The sequence below is a fragment of the Bactrocera neohumeralis genome, chromosome 2 (genome assembly GCF_024586455.1).
Source record: "Bactrocera neohumeralis isolate Rockhampton chromosome 2, APGP_CSIRO_Bneo_wtdbg2-racon-allhic-juicebox.fasta_v2, whole genome shotgun sequence".
NCBI lineage: Eukaryota > Metazoa > Arthropoda > Insecta > Diptera > Tephritidae > Bactrocera > Bactrocera neohumeralis.
Window position 1 is genome coordinate 33,246,649 of NC_065919.1, and position 13,113 is coordinate 33,259,761.

Consider the following 13,113-nt stretch of genomic DNA (forward strand, 5'->3'; position numbering starts at 1 on the left):
GGTAACAAATTCTTTTGTTAGCGCATAGCTTACCTATGTGTTATGGATAACAAAAAGTATTTGTTACCCGAATATCTGTTAGTGTTATTATTTTGGTTATCAGTTTGTTACCTATAACATAAAAACATGTTAGAAGGAATAAGCAGTAACAAGATTATTTGTTACTCATTTGTTACTTCTAGCAAATTCAATTCTTTTAAATAAAATTCAGTTTTTTATTATTTCGCTTTATTTAATAATAAAATCAAAATAATCAAATATTTACTTAAACTAATAATTTGCCTATTATTATTACATTCGGCAGAAAAATAATAGAAATTAAGTTTATTTCAGTATAAAAATTATAATTCTAAAAATTCATATTTGTAACAGTAAAATTAGAAACTTCAACTTACAACTTAGAACTAATATGTGTAACTTAAAACTAATACTATTTACAAATTAAAACTAATTTGTACAACTGAAAACTAATTTATAAAACTTAAAACTAATATTTACAACTTAAAACTAATATATATAAGTAATAATAGGAAAACTTATATTAATTGTGCCTTAAATTTATGCTTTTTTTGCTTGAAACGATTGTGGCTTAAGGCCACAGATAGTGTTTTTATCCTTGTCAGGAAATATATCTAAAATGAAGCGTTATAAGTTAAAAAACCTATCAAAAACTAAGCCTACGCACTTTAGCTTTAGTAGGGATTCCTTCTCCTTGCGCCCCTCTACATTGTAGTGGTACATTAGATCGTCAGAAAACATACCACGCAGTACGCCGTCCACACTGCCTTTTGCGCCCTTTGACTTCAATATTAGCCGCATCTGTAAAAACAGAAAAATACAGTAATTATATTACAATCGCATAATATTTAAAAACGAAATATTTACCATAGCATCCGTGCTTTCCTTTTGTGAAAGTTTGTCTTCCACGAAGCGCACGTGCTCTTCCCATGGCATGGGCAGTTTCGAAGCGAGCTCCACGTAATGCTCGTCCTCCAAGTCACCGGTGATGCGGATAGGGATGCAAACATCGTGAAATGAAACATCGATGGTTCGATGTATCGATGTTTCTTCAAACAACATCGAAATCAAAAACATCGGCAATTGAAACATCGATGTATCGAAACAACGATGGATTTTTGAACTTTTTAACGTATTTTATTAGTGAGCATAAAAAGCTTATTTCAGAATCATAAATAGGTGAAATACAGTAGTACGCCTTTAATTGATATATATTTTAGCTACCCATTAAAACCTTTTCTCAATAAAAAAAATATGTAAATAGTTTTTGAACAAACAACAAATAATTTATTTAAAACAGAATTTAAAAAAAACAATTTCGAAAGTCTTTTCCCTGTCAGGCGATTTCTTTGCTGTGTGATCGTTGCTCCAGCTTTAGAAAATAGTCGTTCACTAGGGACTGAAGTGGCCACAATGGATAAATATTTGGAAGCTTGTTTATACAATTCAGGAAATACATTTTTCATATCATCAAGATACATTTGCACTTCAACTTCCGTTGTTGTAATAGCAGATAAATTGGAAAACTTACATTTCATATTTTGGTGGGCCAACTGTTTATGATGGCTCCAACTATCAAACGGGTTTTCTGTTGCACACTCATCCGAAGATTCCGACGTACTAACGGCATTATTTGCATCCTTTATGAAATTATTTAAATACAAAACTGTTTTGTTTTTAGCCAGTTCATCTTTAAAATGCAGAAATTTGAATCTCGGATCCAATACAGCAGCCAACGCCAGAACTGAATTAAATTCAAGTTTGTCAAATCTCTTATTCATGTTCTTTTGCAGTTCACTCTTTAGCTCCCCTACAATAGCGTCTTGAGCTGACATTTTCGTCAGAGCTTCAGTTAAACAGGTATCAGCCGAAATCTCCCTGGTCACAATTTCAAAACACTTTAATAATCCAATCACCTCCTTAATTTTGTTCAGCTCGGAGGCATTAACCATAGAGGGTGCTTCTGGGCGAGTGAGCAGTACTTCACTTAAAATAGGGGCTAACTGGACAAATCTCTCTAACATATAAAAATATGAATTCCAACGCGTTCTTACGTCAAAAATCATTTTCTTGGTATTATGTAGAAACCCCACTGTCTATTTGTTTCTTCCGCAATTTATCACTGGCATTAACACTTCTTTTAATAAACTTAACAATGTCGCGCACCTTAGTTATCAAAGCTGATACTTCCGTTGACTTATCTATTGATTGCGTTACAACCAAATTAAGCGTGTGTGCGAAGCAGGGTATTAACAAACAAGCTTCTATTTAATTTCATCATGGTGGAATCATTATCAGTTACACAAGCAGAAACTTTATTTATGGAAACGTTCCACTCGTTGAAAAGTTTAAACATGGTTTCTTCTAAATAAGCTGCTGTATTACTCCTAACGTCCCACTCAACAAACGTAAATTGTCCAAAAAATGAATTGTTACCCCAAGGAACGACTGATTTTTCATTTTCTCCGTCCATATGTCATACGTTAGGCAATAACTGTCGCACTTACGAATATAGTCTTTGAAAATTGAAGACAGCGCGTCATATTTTTCATCAACTCGTAATTTTATTGTTTCTCTACTTGGAACTTTAAAAAGCGGAACCAGTTCTTTCATCATCTGCAGAAAACCTTTTCCTTCTACGGTGGAAAATGACTTGTTGGCCATTATAATACATTTCACAATTCCTTTAGTAATTTTCCTTGATTTAGGGCCATATTGGTAAGAAATACTTTTGACCTGCTCAAAAAAGTCTTTCACATTAGGTTGGATCAGCGCTGGCAACTGATCCGATTTATTTTGCAGTACTGACGGAGTACATGTACTAGGAGACGATTCAATACATGCAGTCTTCTTATTCCTATTTTCGGATAACTCACTTGACGCTGTCGTCCCAGCGGTTGGTGATATGTTAATTATTTTAGAAATTTTTCGCGGTTTTAGTTCCGAGTGCGGCGTAGTTTTAGAGGAGCATTCTGCATTATCAACTTGATCGAGTAGTACCTTTCTATGTACATTCTCAACGTGACAGCGAAGATTCGACGTGTTACCTGATGTTTTTAATTTCTTGTGGCAGAGTTTGCATGTGGCGGAAGCATCTGAATTTCTTATAAAGAAGCTCCAGACCATGCTTTTTAATTTTGAAGGCAGCATTTTGAAAATCTGAAATATTATGTGCATATTTAAACGTCTATTTACATATATTTTATATTCACTACACCTGTAATAAAGTTGTGATTGACAACAGATGAATTCGAAACAAAACTTACATATGTATGTATATTAAACGCTCAAAAACAACTTCTAACACACATAGCACGAAATAGACTGTCGCGCAAAATGTATTTTCCATTTGTTGTAAAACTTATTTCGCATTAATTCATAAGCGAATTCTCAGTATTATTCAAGTGAACATTCAACCAACGAATTCTCCGTATTTTACAACAAAACACATGCCAGTTTCCTAAAGCGTTTCGAAGCAGATGTTTTCGCATTAAGTGCTGCAAAGATGTGGAGTAAAATTTGAAAAAACATCGACATAAAATATCGATCCAGGCAACATCGATGTATCGATGTTTTTTGAATCACAACATCGATGGCAAACATCGATACTTTTTGACAAAAACAGAAACATCGATGCATCGTTCGCATCCCTAGATGCGGCTAATTGAATGGTGCGTCTTTGCAGCTATGACGCGGCATCCGCGCAATAGTTTACTTTGTGCCTGCAACTCGGCCTTTTCTGGCATCTAGAAAATTAAAATATAAAAGTTAGCTTCTGTTTTAATTTGGCAATGTAATACTGCGTTACTTACTTTGTCTGTTAGGGACTTTTCAATGGCAGTGAGACGGGTCTCAATGGCATCCAGCTTCTGGATTATATCTGAAAAACATAAATGTATTTTTACTAAGCAAATACTAATATATTTATATATAGCGTCACCTGAAATGCAAAATAACGTATCATCAAAAAATTCAAAATTGTATACATAATATTACATATGTCCAACATTTTCAGGTTCTGTGCTCAGATATAAACCAGTTTTAATCAATTTTAAATTTTTCACTCATGTTCCATTTTATTCCGTGTTTCATTCTTGCCACTGTAAATTTCCGAAAATGTTGTTACGTTATTTTGCATTTCAGGTGACGATATATACATTAACCTGCATGGCCGCCAGACGATGGTGACGGTACTACAATGGGATGGTTCTGCTGGAGAAGTGCAAACGAGAATGTAAGCTATTTTTTTGAACACTTTATCTGTAAAAAATATTATTAAAAAACGAAAAATATTTATGTTCAATACAACCTCTATGGGGGCTCAACGGTTGTGAGCATTCCACTTCGGAATCCATTCCTTCCACGAGGTCATCGAAATTCATTCTATGAAAAATCAATAAAAAAGGTGATGAATGAGTGGAACTAAAAGAATTTTATCATCTATAGGTATGGAAAAATACTCATATTTAATATCATCTTCTTCTTCTTAATTGGCGTAGACACCGCTTACGCGATTATAGCCGAGTATCAATATCATCGGCATACGCCAGCAGCTGTATACTCTTATAAAAGTTTGTACCTGCTCGATTAACTTCTGCAGCTCGAATTATTTTCTGCAGCAACCGATTGAAGAAGTCACACGATAGGGAGTCGCCTTGTCTGAAACCTCGTTTGGTATCGAACGGCTCGGAGAGAACCTTCCCGATCCCGACGGAGATTTTCGTGTTGCTCAACGTCAGTTTACACAGCCGTATTAGTTTTGCGGGGATGCCAAATTCAGACATCGCTGCATAAAGGCAGCTCCTTTTCGTGCTGTCGAAAGCAGCTTTGAAATCGACGAAGAGGTGGTTGAATTTGACGCATGGTGAATATCTGGTCGGTTGTTGATTTGCCGGGTCTAAAGCCACACTGATAAAGTCCAATCAGTTTGTTGACGGTGGTCTTTAATCTTTCACACAATACGCTCGATGGAACCTTATAATGTTGACTAGGCCTCGTTTGGTATCGATTTTTACACCTTTGGGGTTCTACGGAGAGAAACCTTCTGTAAGCCGATCCCGACGGAGATTTTTCGTGTTGCTCAACGTCAGTCTTACACAGCCGTATTGGTCGATCGTTTGCGGGGATGCCAAACACGGCACTTCAGACACTTTCCGAAAACGGTTTCAGCGTACGTAAAAATGCCGTCCCACAGTTCCCTTATACCGATCTGTTGACGAGTGCTCTCAGAGAGCAGGAGTGCAAGCCGAGTAGAAAATTGTTCGTCTGTCTGTTGTGATTGCAGCTTCTCAACGTCGAACCTTCCTACCTGCACAGAGGCGGGTGCGAATCTTGGCTGGAACAAGATGGTGATCCGAGTCGATGAAAGGACCTCGGAGCGTACGCACGTCCAGAACACTGGAGACGTGTCTTACATCTATCACAACATGATCGATCTGGTTGGTGGCTTTTCGATCCGGAGACTGCCAGGTAGCTTGATGTGTCTTCTTGTGCTGGAATCTAGTACCACAGACAACCATATTTCGGGCCCCGGCGAAGTCAATCAGCATCAACCCATTTGGGGATGTTTCGTCGTGGAGGCTGAATTTACCGACCGTAGTGTCAAATATACCTTCTTTGCCCACCCTGGCGTTAAAGTCGCCAAGCACGATTTTGACATCGTGGCGAGGGCAGCTCGCATAGGTGCGCTCCAAGCGATCATAGAAGGCATCTTTGGTCACATCGTCTTTCTCTTCCGTCGCGGCGTGGGCGCAAATCAGCGATATGTTGAAGAACATCGCTTTGATGCGGATTGTGACTAGACGTTCATTCACCGGAGTGAATGATAGTACTCGGCGACGGAGTCTCTCTCCCACCACGAATCCAACACCAAACTTGCGCTCCTTTATATGGCCACTATAGTAAATGTCACAAAGACCTACTCGTCTCAGTCCTTGTCCCGTCCATCGCATTTCTTGGACGGCGGTGATGCAAGCCTTTATTTTCGCGAGGACATCAACCAGCTGGGCAGCGGCACCTTCCCAATTAAGGGTGCGGACATTCCTCTTGTTCTTATTTCGTTTGCCATGGTCGTCATCAAAAGGGGGTTTCTTTTCCGAGGCTTGTTGTTTCTTTTCCTTGGGGGTGATTTTTTACGTGACGGGTCCCAAACCCAGCGCACAACCCTATGTAGGGGGTGTTTCGGCTCACTTCAGCTCGCCTTCGAACGGATGTTCTTAGGCTACCCAGAGGATACTTGGTCAAAGACTGGAAGTTGTGAGCTGGTTGAGCCATGTGTAAAAAGAATCGTTGCTGGCCACTCCCAAGTGAATGGCGATCAGAGAACTTTCCTCACTTGCGTGAACTTCTACACATGACTCCATCCTCCCATTTAATATCTAACCTACTTGAAACTACCTCATTTTCTGAAACTTTACCTACAAGTATGCCTAAATCTGCAGAAGCAACTGGCTTTTGAAATTAATCGTAAGTCTCAGAAAAAAGAAGGCCTATAAAAACATCGCCCTCTATTTTATTTTAATTTTAATTTAATTTTTAAAATCATGCTTCGGAGCAGAACAGATATCTTGGACAAACAAATGAACATTTTTAGTTATAGAGGAGGTTCTCCAGTTCATTAATATATATAGTTATACTCGCGGGAATATTCGAGATGTTTGCGTTTAAAGCTCAAAATTACCACTATTTGAAGAACGTATTTTTTCGATTTAAAACTAAGTTTACACTTATGTAAATTTCGCATTTTTATGTTCATTAACACTTCACTAATTTGTGTGAATTTTTTTTAATATTAAACTTATTGTTCAGTTATATTTATTTAACACAAACTAAAGGATTGCAATATGGATCTGAAGAACCTCCTCTATCCGACCATACCCATTTTATTCCCGAAATCTTGGGACGGTATTCTAAAGTCGACACAATTACATATAATTGTAACCGCACAATTCGTTTAAATTTAGATTTTAAATTTTTTACATTTACACATTTACACATGTATGTATGTATATATGTATATACTTATGTAGATTTAACGCACAAATTACATATTTCACAAAAATGCACAAATTATAACATCTATTTGAATTAAATACGCACTATTTAACTTTAATAATTTAAAACTTACTCTCTTATTTGTTTGTTATACGCAATTGTTATACGCATCCAAATGCTCCAAATGATTTCTATAGTATTAAAAATTTTAATTACACACACGACATTCAATTCACATTGCTTACGTTTTTCTCCTTGTTAAGCTCTTTTGTTTGCTCCATATAAAAGAAATTATTAACATATATTAGGGCGGGTCGATTTAAAAATCGCCCATTGCTCTATGAAAATCATAGTCTTGGGATCAAAGTAAGAAACTTTGTCGAAGGAACCATACCTCTAAAACGAAATTTGATGTCCCCCAATTTGGGTCGAACTTTTGAGTAGGGGCAAATTTTGAAAAATCCCACTTTGACCCATTTAGAGTGCTTCAATCGAGTCCAAATGTATGACCGACCCCCACTAACTTTGGACGGCCGATCCACCCATGCCAGTGGCACACCCCCTGGAACTCCCCTGGGGGGTTCCCCATACAATCATTTCAAAAAATCACCATTTTTGGCCTGTACATGAAAAAATCAGCTAAATGGCTATGTTTTTTATTTATTTACTTATAATAATGTATATTTTTTCTCTTAAGAAATTTATTTAGTCAGAACATACACCCACTGTATGTAAATGAAAAAATTAATTAAAGTGAGTTATAGAAAAGAAACTAAAAAAAATTATTGTTTGAAGTCTTTTTTACCTTCAAGTCTGGGCAATTTCGCACGGCTCTCTAATGTCGTCGCCATAACAGCCTCTACATTTTCCGGTATAACCCGTTTGGAAACGCTAGCTAGCAATTGAACATGTCGTTCCGTTCCTTGCATGCGTGATGGAATTTTTGGATCATTAAACGGTGAATCATCTTGATTTAAATATTCTTTCAATGTATCGTAAGGAATGCTTCGCGTGAATGGTGGTTCAAATACTATATTTATATCATTCAAATTGATCATTTCCGTATAACTTGTGCAATTAAAGTTTATATCTGGTTTTTCATAAACTCTAAGTTCCATTGGCTCGTCAACATCGGTTCGATAGCGTAGAATTTTCTTGATGGCACAGTCGCGCTTTTCTTTCCTATCATCAAACAACATTGATAACAAGATATTTTTTGATTGACAATTTTGCGTAAACGAGGTTCTAGAAATCGTGACCAACCAATGAACTTTAAAAATAATGCACTGCCCTACACGACAGAGCTGTAATACTTGATATTGAAGTACATTGGCACATAACATTTAATTATAAATTCAACCAGAATTCTTAAATTTGCATCTGGATTTTCCGTTGTCACATATAATCGCAATAATCTAGCGGCTTTGGTGAGCCACCGAGAATGTACAATTTTCCCTGGTTTGATGTTAGCCAGATCCACCGGAACCACGCCGCTAGAAATTGCATGGGCCATGTCGTATAAGTACTTCGAATCGGTGGAAATTTTTTTTTTTTCTGGAGCAGGGGGCATATTTTGCAACTCAATTTTCTGGAAGCCGTCCACCACCTAAAAATATATAATAATAAAATAATTAAAAATGGTTGACAATTATAATAAATGAGTGATAGCAATAACTTACCGGAAGAGTTTCACAAGTTTCGATTTGACGGCTCAGTTTTCCGGTTGCCGATCTTGGTCCAGTGCTGGTTGATTTATCCAAAGCTTCAAACAAATGCCGAAACGGAAGTTCGTTGAAGTGTAGAAGGCAAACAAACCAATGCAATGGTCTTTTTAACAGCAATTCGAATCGTCGTATAATTCCACCGAGTGGGCCAGTGTTTGTTGGCTCACCGTCAGTGCATATTCCAATTAATGTATCCAGTGATATATTTTTATCGTTGAAAAAACCAGTCTTACGTAACCAATCAATTCAGAATTGGGTTCTCTCAAAATAACAAGATGAGGTTCTTTTACTAGTTTGATACTTCTCATCAATTTTATCTATCGTTAAAGTATCATCTTTTCTGCCATCGAATGAAAACGCTAATAAATTGGTATCATCTAACCGTTTGCGAAGCACTTCTTGTCTGCATTTCTCTTTTTCACTGCGAACTTTCGATTTATCCATGATGAGAGGTTTCCCATGCTTATCTTTAATTTTAAAATTTTGCAAAAGAGCGGTTCCCAATGCTGATGCTACTCTGTCAGGCACACCAAATCTGTCACATACCAAGGCAAAGTTAAAACAATCGTATCTCTCTGTGTATTGTGAACTTGTGCTTCTATCCATATCTTCTTGAACCGGTGGCGGTGCGTATGTTGAATCATCGGGATCTTGGTATGTTGGCATTGATGACATAGACGTTGCTCCTTGCTCTTCAGTTTCCATCATAAATGCATTCATTGTTAGTCCTCTCTGATTATCTTGATCGTGCATGAACTCTTTGAGGCGTTCGGGAACCCAGCCGCATGCACATGGAGCTGCCTTCAAATCGCATTTACGTGTTCCAATGTAAAAAATTGTTTCCAGAGATTTTAGATACTCCGTACGTTGTTGGGTGTTGTTTCTTCTCTTGATTTGCTCTTGATACTTGTCAAGCAATTTATTCAATTTATTACATACACTTCTTTTCAGCATTATTTCCATACCAAGTTTTTCCCAAATTCCAATCAACTTATCCCTTTAGTAAATGTCATCAGAATGACACATGCATTTATTTGGCTTATAAAGCCGATAATTGAATTCCGATTTCAGTTTTGGGTTTGTGGTTCATTGAATATTTAATTTTTACTCAAAACAAAAAAAATATACTATGCCGACATACACCGACGTGTCCTAGTTAGGGACTTTGATTTGTTATAGGGACACGTCGGATATGCTCGACGTCGGACAGAGCCGACATGTCCTATTTCATGCAATATGATGTTACTGTGGGACACGTAGTCATTATCTGACAATAAAAGTGTATTTTTCTTTCTGTGTAATTAGGCTAAAATACAACAAATAATATGAAAGAATATTCAGTTTCATAGAATAAATGTTCATTTATTTTAGAAAAATAAAAATTTTCGATTCACAGTCCATTCATTTGGTTTTTGTGTACATACTTATATAAAATTTATGTTTATAAAATAAGCAGGTTATGCATATATCTCCAAATACTTTTAAACTAAAAACTAATATATAAGAATAAAAAAAGGGAACCTAAAAAAGTTAATCTAGATTTGACGATTGCTGTTGTTGCCAATCAGTAAAACACTCGCCAATACATAGTCCAGGGTTAACTTCACACACTGGTTTCCTTACGAACGCCATTCTTAGAACATTGACGACATCGAATATATTATTTTTTTGTACCTTTGCGGGGTATGTTTTCCAAAAAATGATCAATTTGAATTGGAACTGTCAATCTACGTTTGCGACTAGGTTTTTCTGGATGAAATTTTGATTTCGGCAAATCTATCATAGCATATATCAATTATCAAAAAAGTTAAAAATTCCATTTTTGATTTTGCCGGAAATCTTTTTTTGTACAACAAAAATGAATTGTGTACTGCCAAATCTAGCATTCGGAATATAACCATTTTATACCACCGAATCGTCTTACCAGGACTTGAATAATAAGAATTCATTTGATCAGTGCGATCAACGCCACCCATAAATTCATTATATCTCACAATTTCAAGTGGTTTTGACTTTCCTACCCCAAATCGGTTCTTTGTTATAACCATCTGTGGACTGTAGCCGGTATACATAGCCGGTGATACATAGGACATCTCTTTTGTCGTACCATTTTGATACATACACCTTTCCTTGTCTTTTCCAAATATACTGACCTGCTTTTAATTTCTTTTCTGTCGCTTCAATTGGATTACCTTTTCGATTACTTCTTAACGTTCCAGTAGTGTGAGTTTTGTGCAGCAATAAATCATGAGATAAATTTATACTGTTATAATAGCTGTCCGAAAATAGGTGATGACCCTTCCCAAAGTATGGAGTAACAAGTCGATTAACAATTGCGTCGATTTTTGAACTTTCGTTGGATCTGGTTGTTTACCTTTATAAGTTTCAATATTTAAAACATAGCTGGATGAGTCGCATAGTTGAAAGAATTGTATTCCAAATCGTGCCCTTTTCGATTTAATGTATTGACGAAAAACGAGTCTACCTTTATGGAGTAACAACGATTCATCTAGGACAATTTGCTCAGACGGCCACAAAGCAGCTTGAAAACTCTGATTTATCAATTTTACGAAATTAAATATTTTTGCCATATGTGACTCGCCTCGCACATGATTAGCAGTAAGACATCTCAAGATTTGTTCGAACCTTCTGCCGGATATTGTCGCAGAGAATGCCGGGTGATAGTATAGTGCAGATTTCGAAAATAACTGACGAATCTTTGGTACTTTAATTTGCTCTTGAAGTAGACACAAACCTAAAAATTTTAACATTTCAGGACGATCAACGGGTGAAAATTTCATCATCCTTTTGAATCTGCTACCTCTCTGCTGGTTACTTAATTTAAGTCCGTATTCATTTGTACAGCTAATAAGTAGCTCCATGATGTTGTTATTAAATACTTTATTGAAGAGATCAATTGGAGACGATGTGCCACTTATTTCGATTTTTATACCAGACGAAGTAGAATCGAAACTAAAATTTGGTATATCGCTAACCGTGTCATGCCAATCCTTGTCATTTTCATCCGCTTCTACATCGTCCGTTTCGGAATCAATATTTTCATCTGCTTCTACATCGTCCGTTTCGGAATCAATATTTTCATCCGCTTCTACATCGTCCGATCCGGAGTCATTGGCTTCACCATCGCTTGCAATGCATGCACTTTCCTCATCACTATCAACGTCCGAATCGCCATCGCCGTCGGTTTGATACGGGTCCTCTTCTGACGAATCGTCGGTACAGCACTCATCAAACATTTTTTGTAAATGTTCTTGTTGTTTTTCGTGATCCATTTCTATAAGTTAATTTTTTCAGCGTCAAAGCAAAAATAACACAGGAAAAACAGGGAAAGTAAAAAAATAAAACTTACCAAAAATATTACGTCCTCACGCAATGACACTCTTTTTGCAACTGTGCAAAAATACAAATAAGTACGTCGGCTATAACCGACGTGATGTTTTTGTCCCACTCACGAAAATTTCCCTTATAGTTAAGAAAAAAAAAAAAAAACAAATCGAATTGGGACACTAACTTATGTAAATCTGATTGCTTCTGCAGTGGCACACAATAAGCTACTACATATAAAACCAATGCAGTAGACGTCCCCTATGTCCGACGTGTTTATATACGATTTTTTTTCTATGTAGGCATATACCGACGTGTCCAATTTAAGACATTCGTTGTGTCGGATTATGCCGACGTGTCCGCGAAAGGGTTATCTTGTACTTGAATAGTGAATGATTTATGGGAAAACTTTTTTTGTTCTGTTTTAGCACTTTTGCTTAAGTAAAAATAATATCTCAAGATATCCAGATGGGTTGGTAAATGAAGATCAGTCAAATCAGTAGACACACCAAAAACAGTAACATCGTGCTTGGGTATATGACTCATTGGGTTTTCGATAGTTGTTGATGTAGTTGCTTCATCTTGCGGTGTAGAGGATGGTGGATTCATTGTAAACTTTTTGATTTGGAATGGTCACTTCACTTATTATTTTTTTTGAAATACCGTAGTGGTTATTGCTTTAGTTCTCCTCACTTTCAGAGGTAATAAGAATGAAATGGTAATTTCAATTTTATTTCAAAATTTGACCCTACCCAAAAGTTCGACCTAAATTGGGGGACATCAGAACTCGTTTCAGAGGTATGGTTCCTTTGGCAAAGTTTCTTATTTTGATCCCTAGAATATGATTTTCATAGAGCAATGGGCGATTTTTTTGTCTCCCCGCAAATCGACCCGGCCTACTATATATACATATGTATGTATATGTATAAGAAATTAATTATAAACAAGAAAAAACGTTAACTTCGGTTGCACCGAAGCTAAATACCCTTCACAGGTGCATTTCTGTTAGTAACTATGTGTTCAGCTTGTATGG

General features: G+C 36.6%; 1 protein-coding gene across 1 annotated transcript; it reads right to left on the minus strand.

The window, feature by feature from the left end:
- Positions 1 to 587: 587 nt before the first annotated feature.
- LOC126751418 (uncharacterized) lies at positions 588 to 4,400 on the minus strand. Its single transcript, XM_050461665.1, has 5 exons — positions 4,328 to 4,400; positions 3,831 to 3,898; positions 3,679 to 3,764; positions 886 to 1,012; positions 588 to 819 (listed from the first exon to the last, which is right to left on the minus strand). Exons 1-5 carry the CDS (start codon positions 4,398 to 4,400, stop codon positions 646 to 648), a joined length of 528 nt encoding a protein of 175 aa, XP_050317622.1. The 3' UTR covers positions 588 to 645.
- Between the last annotated feature and the right edge of the window lie 8,713 nt (positions 4,401 to 13,113).

Excerpts from the sequence above, each read along its gene's own strand:
- LOC126751418 (XM_050461665.1), bottom strand. The coding sequence starts at position 4,400 with ATGAATTTCGATGACCTCGTGGAAGGAATGGATTCCGAAGTGGAATGC. Across the intron at positions 3,899-4,327 it reads ACCGTTGAGCCCCCATAGAG|ATATAATCCAGAAGCTGGAT; the intron begins GTTGTATTGAAC and ends TATGTTTTTCAG. Across the intron at positions 820-885 it reads AGGAAAGCACGGATGCTATG|ATGCGGCTAATATTGAAGTC; the intron begins GTAAATATTTCG and ends CTGTTTTTACAG.